General features: G+C 48.8%; 1 protein-coding gene across 3 annotated transcripts in view; it reads right to left on the reverse strand.

The window, feature by feature from the left end:
• The window catches only part of Kctd1 (potassium channel tetramerization domain containing 1), a 188165-nt gene that overhangs the window by 93602 nt on the left and 82511 nt on the right, over positions 1 to 12052 (reverse strand). The window contains exon 1 of one of the 3 annotated variants that reach the window (XM_048363556.1): positions 4549 to 4871. The exons of 1 other annotated variant lie outside the window; for it this stretch is intronic. Coding sequence is in view for 1 of the 2 variants with exons in the window: in XM_048363554.1 (XP_048219511.1) it covers positions 2318 to 4165 (1848 nt within the window). In the remaining variant the exon portion in view is untranslated. Of the gene's footprint in view, positions 1 to 2317; positions 4268 to 4548; positions 4872 to 12052 lie in introns of those variants that run through there. One more of the 3 variants, XM_048363554.1, reaches the window with a different exon arrangement.

The following is a 12052-nucleotide window of genomic DNA, read 5'->3' on the forward strand; positions in this document are numbered from 1 at the left end:
GGGCATTTTCTTGGGGATTAATGACCAGCAGAAGAGGTGATGGCTTCAAGCAAAGTTACTGGCCAGGAAGCCCATGTAGTCATTATTAATCCTCAGGTATAACCCTGGACTTCATTCGTGACACTAATTCTAATAAATACAATGGAAAAATTGAGTATCAACTTTCTACTTAAACTAAACATCGGTTTGATCACTCAAACTCCCTCAGGTGAGATCTACACAAATTACTAAAGAGTTTCCTTACACATGTAATACTGATATTTTAAAATATTCACTCTACAAGTACAAAGATGAAATTTATACCAATGGGGCTGGGGTAGAGTAAGTACTTGCCTGGCACATGCAAATCCGTGGGTTCCATCTCTAGCACCCCTTGCCCCCAAACTGCAACTTTTTGCAATGTTTCAGTGAAAAAAGACTTAGACTTCAGATTTTGTTTGAAAGCATCATAACCCCACAAGCAACAAGCAGCCATCCCGATCTATATTTAACTTAGGAGTTGTCTGACAATAACTCAGGAATACTAAAAGCATCAGTATACAGTTTCCTAGAAGTGATTTGTCTCAGGGAGGTAAATAAAACACTGGGACAGAGAGATTGCACTCTTTAAGACAAAACAAAACCAAGGGATCTGGGGGCAACTCTAATCTGTTGTGGCTTTCTAAGTCATGATTCTGACATTAGTGTTGAGAAATCAGCATACATAGCAGGAGACAACTCATTTCCTTACTATTCCAAGCACATACATGCCTTAATAAACTTTCTTAGACTTTTAACTTTTAATCAATCAGGTGCGACATACCCCAGGCACTTTAAGAGTTTTTACTTTATCAGAAGAATGTGAACATTTATTTTTACTTTCCAAGGAAAAGCAAACCTAAGCTCTCCCCTCCATCCTTAAAACTCTTTAAAATAATCTGCTGTCAGCAGTGGCCTACACACACCAGAAACACAGGGAGACACAGCCCACAGGTCTTGTGTGCTTTAGTGGATGGTGCTGTTTATATTGCCACCCACAGCCCCTTTTTCTCAAGTTGGCCTTGAGGCTTGCCAGGGAGCTGGGAAGCCTCTGAAAGGGTCAGTTTGTCCAGAACTGGAATTTCTACTTTGGAGAGAGCACAGAGGTACCTGACATCCCTCCCTGAAGGGCCTGGCCTACACTTCCAGACAAGGAGCCAAAATTCCTACTTCTGCTTGGTGTCTGGGGATCAAACGGTAAAAGCTCTTGAAGAGCAGACTCCCTAGAAAAGCAGCCAAATAAATAAATAAATAAAATAATGCAACTTTGATGATAAAGCCCTGAGTTTATCTTTTGAGGCAAAACAGTAAAGCAGCATCTAGCACTACCTTAGGCCCCAGTCTCAATCCAGGCTCTCATACTGTTTAGGCTCAAGTAGTTTCTAGATGGGTATGGCTTCCCTACCCTGGGTGTTAATACCTGCAACTCAAGGGAAGAACTCATTTGCAAGCTGGCACAACCTCTCAGCTGGTACACTTACTCTGGTGTCTTGCCCATTTAATGATCCTTCTTCCTTATGGACTGCTCTGACCCTAAACTACACAGTGCTAGGCACTGCATGTGCTAGAAATTTCAGAGCAGCCTGACTAGGGAGCTCCCATCTGAATGCTAATGCACAGCTGTAATTTAAGGAAACTGCATCCCAAAGGTCAATTTACATTGGACTGCACTTGCAAACACTCTAAACTGGCCTTCAACCACCAGTTCCTCCAGTCTCCGCCCCTTTTCTTAAAAAAAAAAAAAGAAAGCTACAGGAAGCGGGATTGGCATGTTCTTTTTAAAATAATTTACAAGTATCTTTTTCTGCCTTCAGAAGTTATGGCAAATATGTAGTGGAGTACTTTAACGGTAAAATTATTCTATTACGTTCTATGTAAGGGCTTCCTTCCTTTATATATTCGCAGAGTGCTCTGCAATCTGATTTACAAAAATGCATTCCCCGAGAAGCTGCAGGAAGGAGCTATTTCTTTTGTCCTGCGAACTTTGAAGTTTCCAACCTTAACTGCGTTACTGTGTTACTGTGCAGCCCTGACTTGCAAAGTGGCATGCTCTCGCATCCTTTAAGTTTAGGTGTAAAGTTGCTCCGAAAGGCACGAAGAGAAATAAAGGCGAAATTAAATCCGAGGCGGTACATTAGCTACTAAAAAAAAAAGAAAGAAAGAAAGAAAGAAAAGGAAAAAAAAGAACAAACCAAAAATAACAACGCCCCCCCCCCCAATCCAGACCTACATTAGATCAAAAGTTAGTCCCGAAGTGGTGCCAGAGAGATATTTCATGCATAGAGGTTGGTTTGGTTACCTGGGTGGGGGAAACAATGGCAGGTGAAACTACTGTGGGAGAATTGGTGCTTCTGTGCCCATTGGCTTCTGGAAGAAGAGGCAGGGGGTCGTGTTTCACGGAAACCACCACCACCGCATCCACGGGCTCCGAGGGGCGGATACAAAGTCTTTTGGGGGAAGAAGGGCCGCAGATTTCCCCAGACCCAAACACGGACTCGTAGAGAGCACGCTTGGGCCCAGCCTCGGGTTTCACGTCGGGCCCCACCTGGCTGTCTTTGGGGAGGGCATAAGTGTTCCCCAGTGCGGGCGGCTGGGGGCGGTGGTGGTGGGAGGGATGCGTGGGGGGATGGTGGGGGTGGTGGCGAGTCGCCCCGTTCAGAGCCTCAGCGTAGCAGCCCTGCGGGGCCGGCGAGCCCAGCTTGGTACCGATGCCCGCGATGCTGTTGAGCGTGGCGATGGAGACGGCGCCGATGCAGTGGTTGGTGTAGGTCTTGGAGAGCTTGGCCGCCTTGGAGAGCATCTGCATCCTGGTACCCAACAAGTTCTTGCCGATGGCTTTGTTTTCGTACCAGGTCACGTCGCCCTCGCTGCAGTGGTCCCGGGGCCGCTGGAAGAACGCCTTGCAGAGGGGGTTGCGCTTGGACAGGTACTTGACGAAGCTGGCGTAGGGACAGAACTCGGTGCCCGTCTCGTACATGCGGGGCAAGTTCTCCTCGTCGCTGCTCTCAGCGCGCTTCTTGCTCCAGGACGACGAGCGTGACTTGTGGTAGGGCCCGAGGGACTTGAAGTAGACGAACTTGCGCCCGTCCTCGTCCATGGCCAGCCCGAAAGAGTCCTCTTCCAGCTCGCGCTGGTTCTCGCGGCCGCGCGTGCAGAAGTACATGCAGGTCTCAAACCAGACCTTGTTGAGCAGCCCGAAGGGCGTGTTGGTGCTGAAGACGCTGGAGGTGTAGAGCTTGCGCAGGTCGGCGCGCGTGATGGCTTGTTTCTGTACCACCGGCCCCGCGCCCTGCTCCTCCAGCTTGCGGATGACCGCGGCCAGCGTCAGGTTGGCGCTGCGCAGCTCGGGGTCCTTGGTGAGGTCGAGCGTGCGGCAGTAGGGGGGCTCGTTGAGGTAGCGATTGAGGGAGCTGCGGATGCTGATGAGCGAGGACTTGCTGTAGAGCTGGCCGCTCTTGGAGCGGGCCTCGGCGTAGAAGGAGCGCAGCACGCGGCACAGCGCCCCCTTGTCCATGGTCTCGAAGTCCGGGCTCTGCGCTTTCTCGCTCAGGTACTCCCGGAAGATGCGCACGGCATAGCGGGTGGCCAGCCGGGTGTTCTCGCTCAGCCGGGCCCGCTCCGGGCGCTGCAGCACGTCGGGGTCCAGGTGGTCCGCGCTGTCCCCCGGCGGCCCGCCGCGCGCCCGGGGTGCCAGCAGCCTCGGGGGCGCCTCGGGCTCCAGCGCGGCGCCCTGGTCCATATCGATCATATGGACCGGCTCGGGCTCCAGCTCCTCCCCGGCCGAGTCCTCGGGTTCCAGGGGCTCGTCCCAGTCGAGCCCCATCTCCTCCTCGTCCTCCTCCTCCTCCTCGTCCTCCTCCTCCTCGTCCTCCTCCAGCCCCCCACCTCCGTCCTCCTCCTCGTCCCCCGTTATCCGCACCTCCTGGATCTCGTCCTCCTCCTCCTCCTCCTCCTCGTCCTCCTCCTCCTCGTCCTCCTCCTCCTCCTCGCCCGCGCTGCAGTAGTGCGGGCGGCCGTGGCGCCGTCCGCGGCCCCCCGCGCCGCGCTCGCCCTCGCCCCGCTCCCCATTGTTCTCGGCGGCGGCGGCGGCGGCGGCGCTGCCGCCCGCGCTGGTGTTACAGTCCCCGCTGCCAGGCATTCTCGCCATATTGCCGTCTCTCTGCCAGTCCTCGGGCAGGGCGCATGCGCTATATTGGACCGCAGCGCTGAGAGCTTTTGTGTTTAATGACCTTCAGCTACCGGGAGGCAAAGCCGGGCTCTTAAAGGAGCCGCGCTCCAATTGTCATTTTCCCCCCCAGCGCGGTTGGGGAGAGGCTGGGCGGCGCGCACGAGGGGGGATGCAGGGGTGGAGAGGTGGGGGTGAATTAGCTAGGGAGATCGTAAAGGACAGAGGTTGTTCGGACCTTCTGCCTTCCAACCCCCTCCCCAAACCACCCCGGAGCTCGCTCTTTACTTCTAAGAAAACTTTGAAGGAAAAGAAAGGAAGGGGAGGGAGTGCTGTCGGTGGGGGCGAAAACACTCCCAACTTACCCTCTGGCGGAGCGGCACGCGGGCCCGGGCGCAGAGAGGGCGGGCGGGCGGGAGGGCGGGGCGGTCTCGCTTCTCTAAGTAATGCCCGAGGAGCGGTGCCCCTTCCACCGCCCCCTCATTGCCCCCCGGAGCCGGGGGGTTCGGGGCGGCGGCTGCCTGCGCCGAGCGGAGCGCGGGTGCCGCGGCGAGAAGCCCGTGTGTGGGGCCGCCCGGAGCGGAGCGCAGCCGGCAGGTTAATGAGCAGGGTGGAGGAGGCTCCGAGGAGGCCCCGCACCCTCTCGGCGCCCGCGGCCAGGGCGCAGCGGGCGAGGCTTGGGAGCGGGACGGGGCTGGCGGCAGCCGTGGCTCCCCCACCTACTTGCTGGCGGCGAGAAGCGGGGGCCTGGGGCCAGCCGCGCGGCTCTCAACTCCCTTTCCGACTCTTGCAAAGCAACGAAACACGCCCCACGCCAGCCTCATCTCTTTCGACTTTTCCAACTGCCACTTTCAAGCTGTCATTAAAGACCTGGGGCGCTCCCCGTAGGTCTGGGGCAAGTCCGCGCTGGTCGAGCCAGCCCCGGGAAGGAGCCAGAAAGGAAGGCTTGGGAGGGGCGGGTAGGAGGGGAGATGTGGGGAGAGGCGATCGAGACCCCGGGGACCTCCCTCTCCGTTCGCCCAGGCGGCCACCCTCTGCCTGCGAGCAAATGGCCTTTACTCCACTGGATTGGAGCTAAAGCAGCGTGGGCCCCTAAGGCCGAAAGAACGGGCAGAGGGGAAAAAGTGAACTTGGGTGTCGGTCGCCCCCGCAGCCATCACTATTCCGGCCATCCGGAGCTCGGGCGCGCTCTTGGCTCTTCAAGTTTGCCCACTGCCGTTCGTTTGCCCTCGGGGCCGCGCTGCCTCGGGCACGCGGGGGCGGGCACCTTGGAAACTGGAAAGACAGCCAAAGAGCTCCCCGGATCCCGCTTTCCCATCAGAAATACTGTCCTACTTCCAGCCAAACACCCGCCTCCGGCGCGCCCAGGCTCCCCGCGCGCCCCAGCGTCACCGCACCCCCACCCCCCACCCCCGCTCGCCCGACCCTGGGCTGCCCCAGTGCAGCCCGGGGACGCGTTCTCATTGATCACACAGCCCGGGCCGCCTCCGGAGCTGAAACTGCACCCTAATTTTTTCCCTCCTCGGGAAGACCCCCGTGTTCCCCGACGTACGGCTAGCACCAGTGGCCAGCAACCAGTCCCTGAGTCTGGGAGCCAGCTCCCAGCACCGCGCCCTGGTGCCAGGCCGGGTCTCCTGGGAGGCAGCCGCGCCGGCTCCCCCAGTGCGTCCTCCACGTTTCCCTTCAACCCCGGAATCTGGGCAGCTCGACTCTGGGAATCAACTGTCGGCTCCCCCTTCGCTGCCCCGCTCTGTTTGGCTTTTACGCATCAATAGACCCCATCCATCAATCTGAAGTCTTAAAAGATTGTTAGGAAGGAAGGAAGACCAGTTCTCCGGGCAGCGCGGGCATCCAAGTGGTAATCGGGTGTGTCTTTCCTGCAGGGCTCCCCGCGCTCGTCCCCCGTGTGCCTCCCCTCGCCCAGGACTAGGACGCCGAGGAGCGTCGGGGGAATCGCGCCAGGTGCGGAAACAAGTTAAAGCAAGTCCCTGCCTCGCGGGCCTCCTCTGGTTCTTTGGGGAAACTCACCACACGCTACACACACACACACACACACACACACACACACACACACACACACACACACACACACACACACACACACACACACACACACACACACACACACACACACACACCACACGCACTCCTGCCCCGCTCAACCTAGAGAATCTCCCTGGGATGCAAGGGCAAGGCATCTGGAGGTTGCCCTCCTCCGGAATTGTTCCCAAGGCGTAGAGCGGTGTCTGCTGACGTCCCAACGCACGACACCCACTCCCAGAAATAAGATGAGTTCGTGTCCCTAACTCCAGGGTAGTGGGCAGCTAAGTCACATACACCAACCCACGCCCAGCAACAGGGCACACATCAGCGACACACAGCTCCTTCCAAGGGCTGCCCCTTTATCCCAAGATGCTTCTAGATATTTGGTCCTCAGAGGCTAGGCGCAGGTGGGCGCTGGGCAGGTTAACTACCAGGGTTTACCACCCCCAATGGCTTCTCTGCCATCAATGACCCGAGAGCCCCCCATGCTAGCTTTAGGCTGCGCTGCGAACTCAGCGTCGGGACCTAGGCCCCCTCAGGCTCACGAGGTAGCCATTCTCCGGACCTCATTTCTGCAGGCTTTGGGGTACATACTCCCTCCCTCCTCCCACACCAGCAGCCCTCCCCTCTGGGTGAGCTGCTTGGAATCATTCGCAGTTTGCCAGAGGCGGTGTGTGCTGGGTTGGACGCTCAGGGAAACAAAGCGACTAAAAACGGCTCCCAGTTGACGTCAACTTATTTCCAGAAAAGAAAATAGTTTTGTGCTCCCTGGACAAAATGCCCCCGAGGGCAAGTCTCTACTGGCCAAGGCCAGGAGATGGGGTGGGGAAAAGCAAGACTGAAACCCATCGAGCAAGAATATCTTTTTAACGGGCTTGGAAAACAGCCGTTTCAGGTGCTACTTGAACAGTTGGCCAATAACCAGCAGGATCCGCGCTTAAATTAGATAGGAGAAACGCATCTTGGAAAGTGGGCCTTGGCCTGATTAGCCTGTGGCTATGTATCTGCTTCTTGGTACCAGCTCCTACCATGCTACCAAAATCCTTTACCAATCAAGATCCATTATCAAATACTGAAGAAGGTCTCTTCTGGAAAAGACCCACCGCCAGCCTCCCTCAAAAGAAAGAAACATAGCTTAATTTTTAGAACTCCATAACATAAAATTACACTTGGGTTTATAAAGGAGTTCAATTTCAGGTTATGTAAATAATCTCTTAGAAAAATATCCTGTGGTTCTGTACACTCAATTCCAAATTGAAAGCATCAACAAAAGCAACTTCTTATAGTTTATGTAGAGCTAGTGTTCATTGTCTGCCCTCTCAGGTAGGCCTCCTACTCTGCCACTTGACCCTTCCCAATAGGAAGCCACTTGGGCCACCACTTAGAGCCAGCAGCTGCCCTTCACTCCTCTGACCAGGAGGCTTTACTTCTTGTGCAAAACTTCTTGGGGCTCCTTTACCCTGAGAGTAATTCCATTACAATATGGAACACTCTGCAATTATTTAGCTGTCAGAACTCTTTACTATAAGCTTTCTCAACACTGGTTGTCTCTTTTTACCATCGTTATAAAGTACCACCTAGGGAATACCACAATTGAGAGCCAAAGGATAAAAAGACAAGCCAATGCAACAGAAATACTTACAAAACTTGATGGTGTAAACCAACTGTACAACTCATGGGGGGATAGGGAAATGGGGAGGGCTAAGGCAGGGGAAAATGAGGGAGGAGGTAACAAGTTGGATAAGAAATATACTCACTGTATTACAGATGAAGCTGTAACCCCTCTGTACTTAACTTTGACAATAAAATAAAATTTTTAAAAAAGTACCACCTATTTGTATTTTCTGCTTCTCAAACTTCTTGAAAGTAGTGATATGGTTACTAGGGGAGGAAAAACTCCCAGTGTCCTTATTTTCGAAATGCAGTGACTTCTATTTTGGGTTCAAACTTTATAGTAGTTTACACCACGTAGGAAGATTTCCAATGCTATTCTCTCTAGGTGTTGGTGGCTTATATCTGTAATACTAGCTACTCAGGAAGCTGAGATCTGAAGATCACCATTCAAAGCCAAACTGAGTAGAAAATTCTGTGACTCTTATCTTCAATTAACCAGCAAAAACTTGGAAGGGGGAGGTGGGGTTCGTGTGGTAAAGTGCCAGCCCTGAGCAAAAATATCAAGCAGAGTACAAAGCCCTGAGTCCACACACACACACACACACACACACACACACACACACTATTCTAATATTTTAATTGGTATCATCAATTAGGCTAGCCTTTTTTATTTTTATTTTTCAGTCCCGGGGCTTGAACTCAGGACCTGTGCACTGTCCCTGTCTTCTTTTTGCTCAAGGCTAGCACTCTACCACTTGAGCCACTGTGCCACTTCTGGCTTTTTCTGTGTATGTGGTGCTGAGGAATCGAACCCAGAGCTTCATGTATGCTAGGCAAGCACTCTACCACTAAGCCACATTCCCAGCCCTAGGCTAGCCTTTTAAAGAATGCAATCGGGCAACTTCTCTGAATGCCATAAAATATTCAAGTTATCGGATCTAGAATTTACTTCTGGTTTCCTGGGCATCATGTTATATATCTGTTACTACTACTACTACCACTACTCAGTTGTACAAAGAGGTTTCAGTTCCAGAAGTCAAGATGCTGTACATATCTTGGTATAGTTGCTTTTTATCTACCTGTTTCCTCTACTGAACCAATACACTTGCAGTTTGGGACTGGTATGCAGAATGCCAAGGGCATTCAGGTCATTTTTTCTGAATAAGTAGATGTATAGGATCTGTGTTAAAGTTAAGTTTCACGTTTAACAAAAAAAAAATTTATTTGAAAAATCTACAATATCATGAATCTGGAATTCTCTAACTCAAAATCAGGACAAAAAGTAAAGTAACTACAAGTCAACACTTGCAAGCTAACATTTCATTATTGATTTGAATTAATATTTTCCTGACATTAATTTTTTGAGTGATACATGCTGCAGAAAATTATTGCGCAAGTAGCACGAGGGGCCTTTCTTTCTTTCCCCAGTAAAAGTAATGTTAACCCTTCCAAAGGCAAATCCAGAGAATGTGATATCTGTATTAGGAGAGGTAGGTTGGAGAACATTTAAATTAGTAAATCCAAAGGACTTTGTGGGCTGTTAGGCAGAGGCCAGAAAAGACATTTAGTTAATCCCTTTAAAGAAACAAATCAAAAGAAGGAGAGCCATACTTTTAATACAATTGCTCAAATATTCAGAAATACTTTAAGGTTAAATATGAATTCAAATCAAAGTCAATTTTTTATGCATCTTTGTTTCAGTTTCACTATTTATTCTCATGAAATCAATTGAAGATTATCTTGAGTAATGTTTTTTCTTTTGTAAACTCACATGAGAATCGAACCCAGAGAATTTAACTCTACAAAGGAATGAAAGAGAAAATAATAATTCCACCAGTGCAAAAACCATTCTTCTTCCTATAACTCTGTTCATTTATAACTCAGTTCCTTGTTATATTTTAGCTGCTTGGCTGGCACACAGCAAACACTCAATAAATGTACAAATAGTTGTGTGTAGGGAGAGAGCTAACTTTAAAACTGAAGGCTGCGCAACAGAGTAGTAGAAAGCTTCTTATTTGAGCTTGGACAGCCTGAGGTTGAATTCTAGTTTGCCCTAGCAGGTTTGTATCTCTGTCCTCTCATCATTACATATACTAGGACTTAATAATAATTGTTCCTGCCTTATAGGATTGTTTTGAGAAGCAAGTTAATACATGTAAAGCATTTAACACAGCATCTGAAACATTAATAAATATTTAACCATTAGCTCATTTTTTGGTTTGGTTTTTGACATGGCCCAGGATGGTTAGAAATCATGATTCTCCTGTCTCAGCCTCCCATGTACTGAAATTACAAGTGTATGCTACCACAGTGGCTTAACCATTAGCTCTTTTTTATTTTGGCTCTTCTTTATTATATACAGGAAAATGAAGGCTTTAAAAAGGTTGAGCCACAGGCTGGGGAGAAGTGGTGGTAGCTCAGAACTACAGTGCTCATCTGTGATGCATGAGGACCTATTTCAATTCCCAGCATTGTAAAAGAAACTTAAAAAAATTTTTTTTGAAAGCATGTCAAGTCTTTCAGACCATGCCAGGACAGGACAGGGGATCTGGTAGACCATGCCTGAGATTTTGACAATGTTCAGCCACTAGGAGCTAAAGAATGAAAAAAGAAAATCTTCAAGGCAACAGCCCTCTACCATTAAGATCCTTTGTGTGTAATTTGATTTGAGAATCTTGGAAAGGCAAAGGCCATGGTCTGTGAGCATAGTGGAAAAGGGCTAAGAGACAATACAGTCTTCATAACTTGGTATAGTTCTCCTGAGCTGTTGCAAGTAGTAACCCACTTATATGCTTTAGAAGATATGACAGGGAAGAATTTAAAGACAAACCCAACCAGACTAGCCTGAGATGCTTTGTGTTAAAATCCTGGCCTACTCTGCATACATCTTTTGTTCCCCTTTGAAGCTATGTCTAAAACAAAACAAAACAACATCAAAAACATTGGTCAGAGTAAACAGCATAGTGATTGATTAGAGTAATTAATTTCTTGTTGCCACCTGGCCACTGTAATTCCAGACCTTTCCATCTAATGATTATCCACTAGTTTACTGTATTGCTTTTTACACAAAATAATGCAAAGGAAGAAAATTGTTTTCTACAAGCAAGTTATGTTTTTGTTGAGCCTAAAATCATATGCTCTCCTTTCGTTACATTATTCTGAAAATTAAACTTCATTTGGTTGATGAAGAACTCAAATATAAATGTTGTACCTAAAATTAATTATGGTAGTAATTTATTTATCTTGTAGTTATCTATCTTCAAAGGGTATGTGAAAATGTAGTAAACATTGCTATTAAATTATGTTGTATTATAACATGTTATCAAGTAAATGTTATGAAAGTGTCACAGTGTAATATCAACTAAGGTGGTAAAGGAGCTAAAGATATTTGTTAATGTGGTATTTGTCACGTGAAACCTTTGTATTTTTTTAAACTACAGGGGAGCTATTCACAATGATCTCAGAACTGAAAAAAAATTCTTGAGGTGTCTTGCTATATATAAGTAAAACAGTCAGTTAACAAATCAAAACAAAGTAAACAGCAAAAACAAACTTAGTAGCCTCATGCGCAAATGTTGGTATGAAAGATTGTTGTTTCCACATCTTTGTCAGTATCAATTAGGAAAGTCTTTTAAGATAGCAGTTAGGCATCCTCTTCAAAAACCAAAAAAATGGTTGTGTTCTTGGTCAAGAAATCACTTCTGGGAGTCCATTTGATGAAACTTCTCATGCATTTGTATTTTGTACTACTTGAATTAGTGAATTTTGCAGATTAGGTTACAAGTGTGTTTCAGAATGTGTTTTCTAATTCCTAGAGGGCATCCTTTGTTGACAGAAATGTACAGAATTAATATCTCCTGAGTAAAGAAAGGAAGGAGTTGAGTGAAGGTAAAGACATGTCTTCTCCACAGTCTAAAGATAGCCATTTATAATGATGGAGTAAGATGGAGGATAGTAACTGACAGAGCAACCCCAGGTACACTTTACAGCTCACAGTTTACCATCTGCATGAGGACTTGCAAGGACTAGAACTTGAAGCTCTAGATATCTAGATGTATGATGGGTTCACAGGATGGGGAAGGGGGGAGGGGAGGGGGGAGGGGAAACCTGCCCTGTGGCTGTATTTCTAAATGAACTAAAAAAGAAAAAAAAATCCTCTCTCAAATACCCAGAAGCACTAACCCACATTTTGAACTAATTGACTTACTTTTT

This window comes from Perognathus longimembris, chromosome 15 (genome assembly GCF_023159225.1).
Source record: "Perognathus longimembris pacificus isolate PPM17 chromosome 15, ASM2315922v1, whole genome shotgun sequence".
Classification (NCBI taxonomy): domain Eukaryota; kingdom Metazoa; phylum Chordata; class Mammalia; order Rodentia; family Heteromyidae; genus Perognathus; species Perognathus longimembris.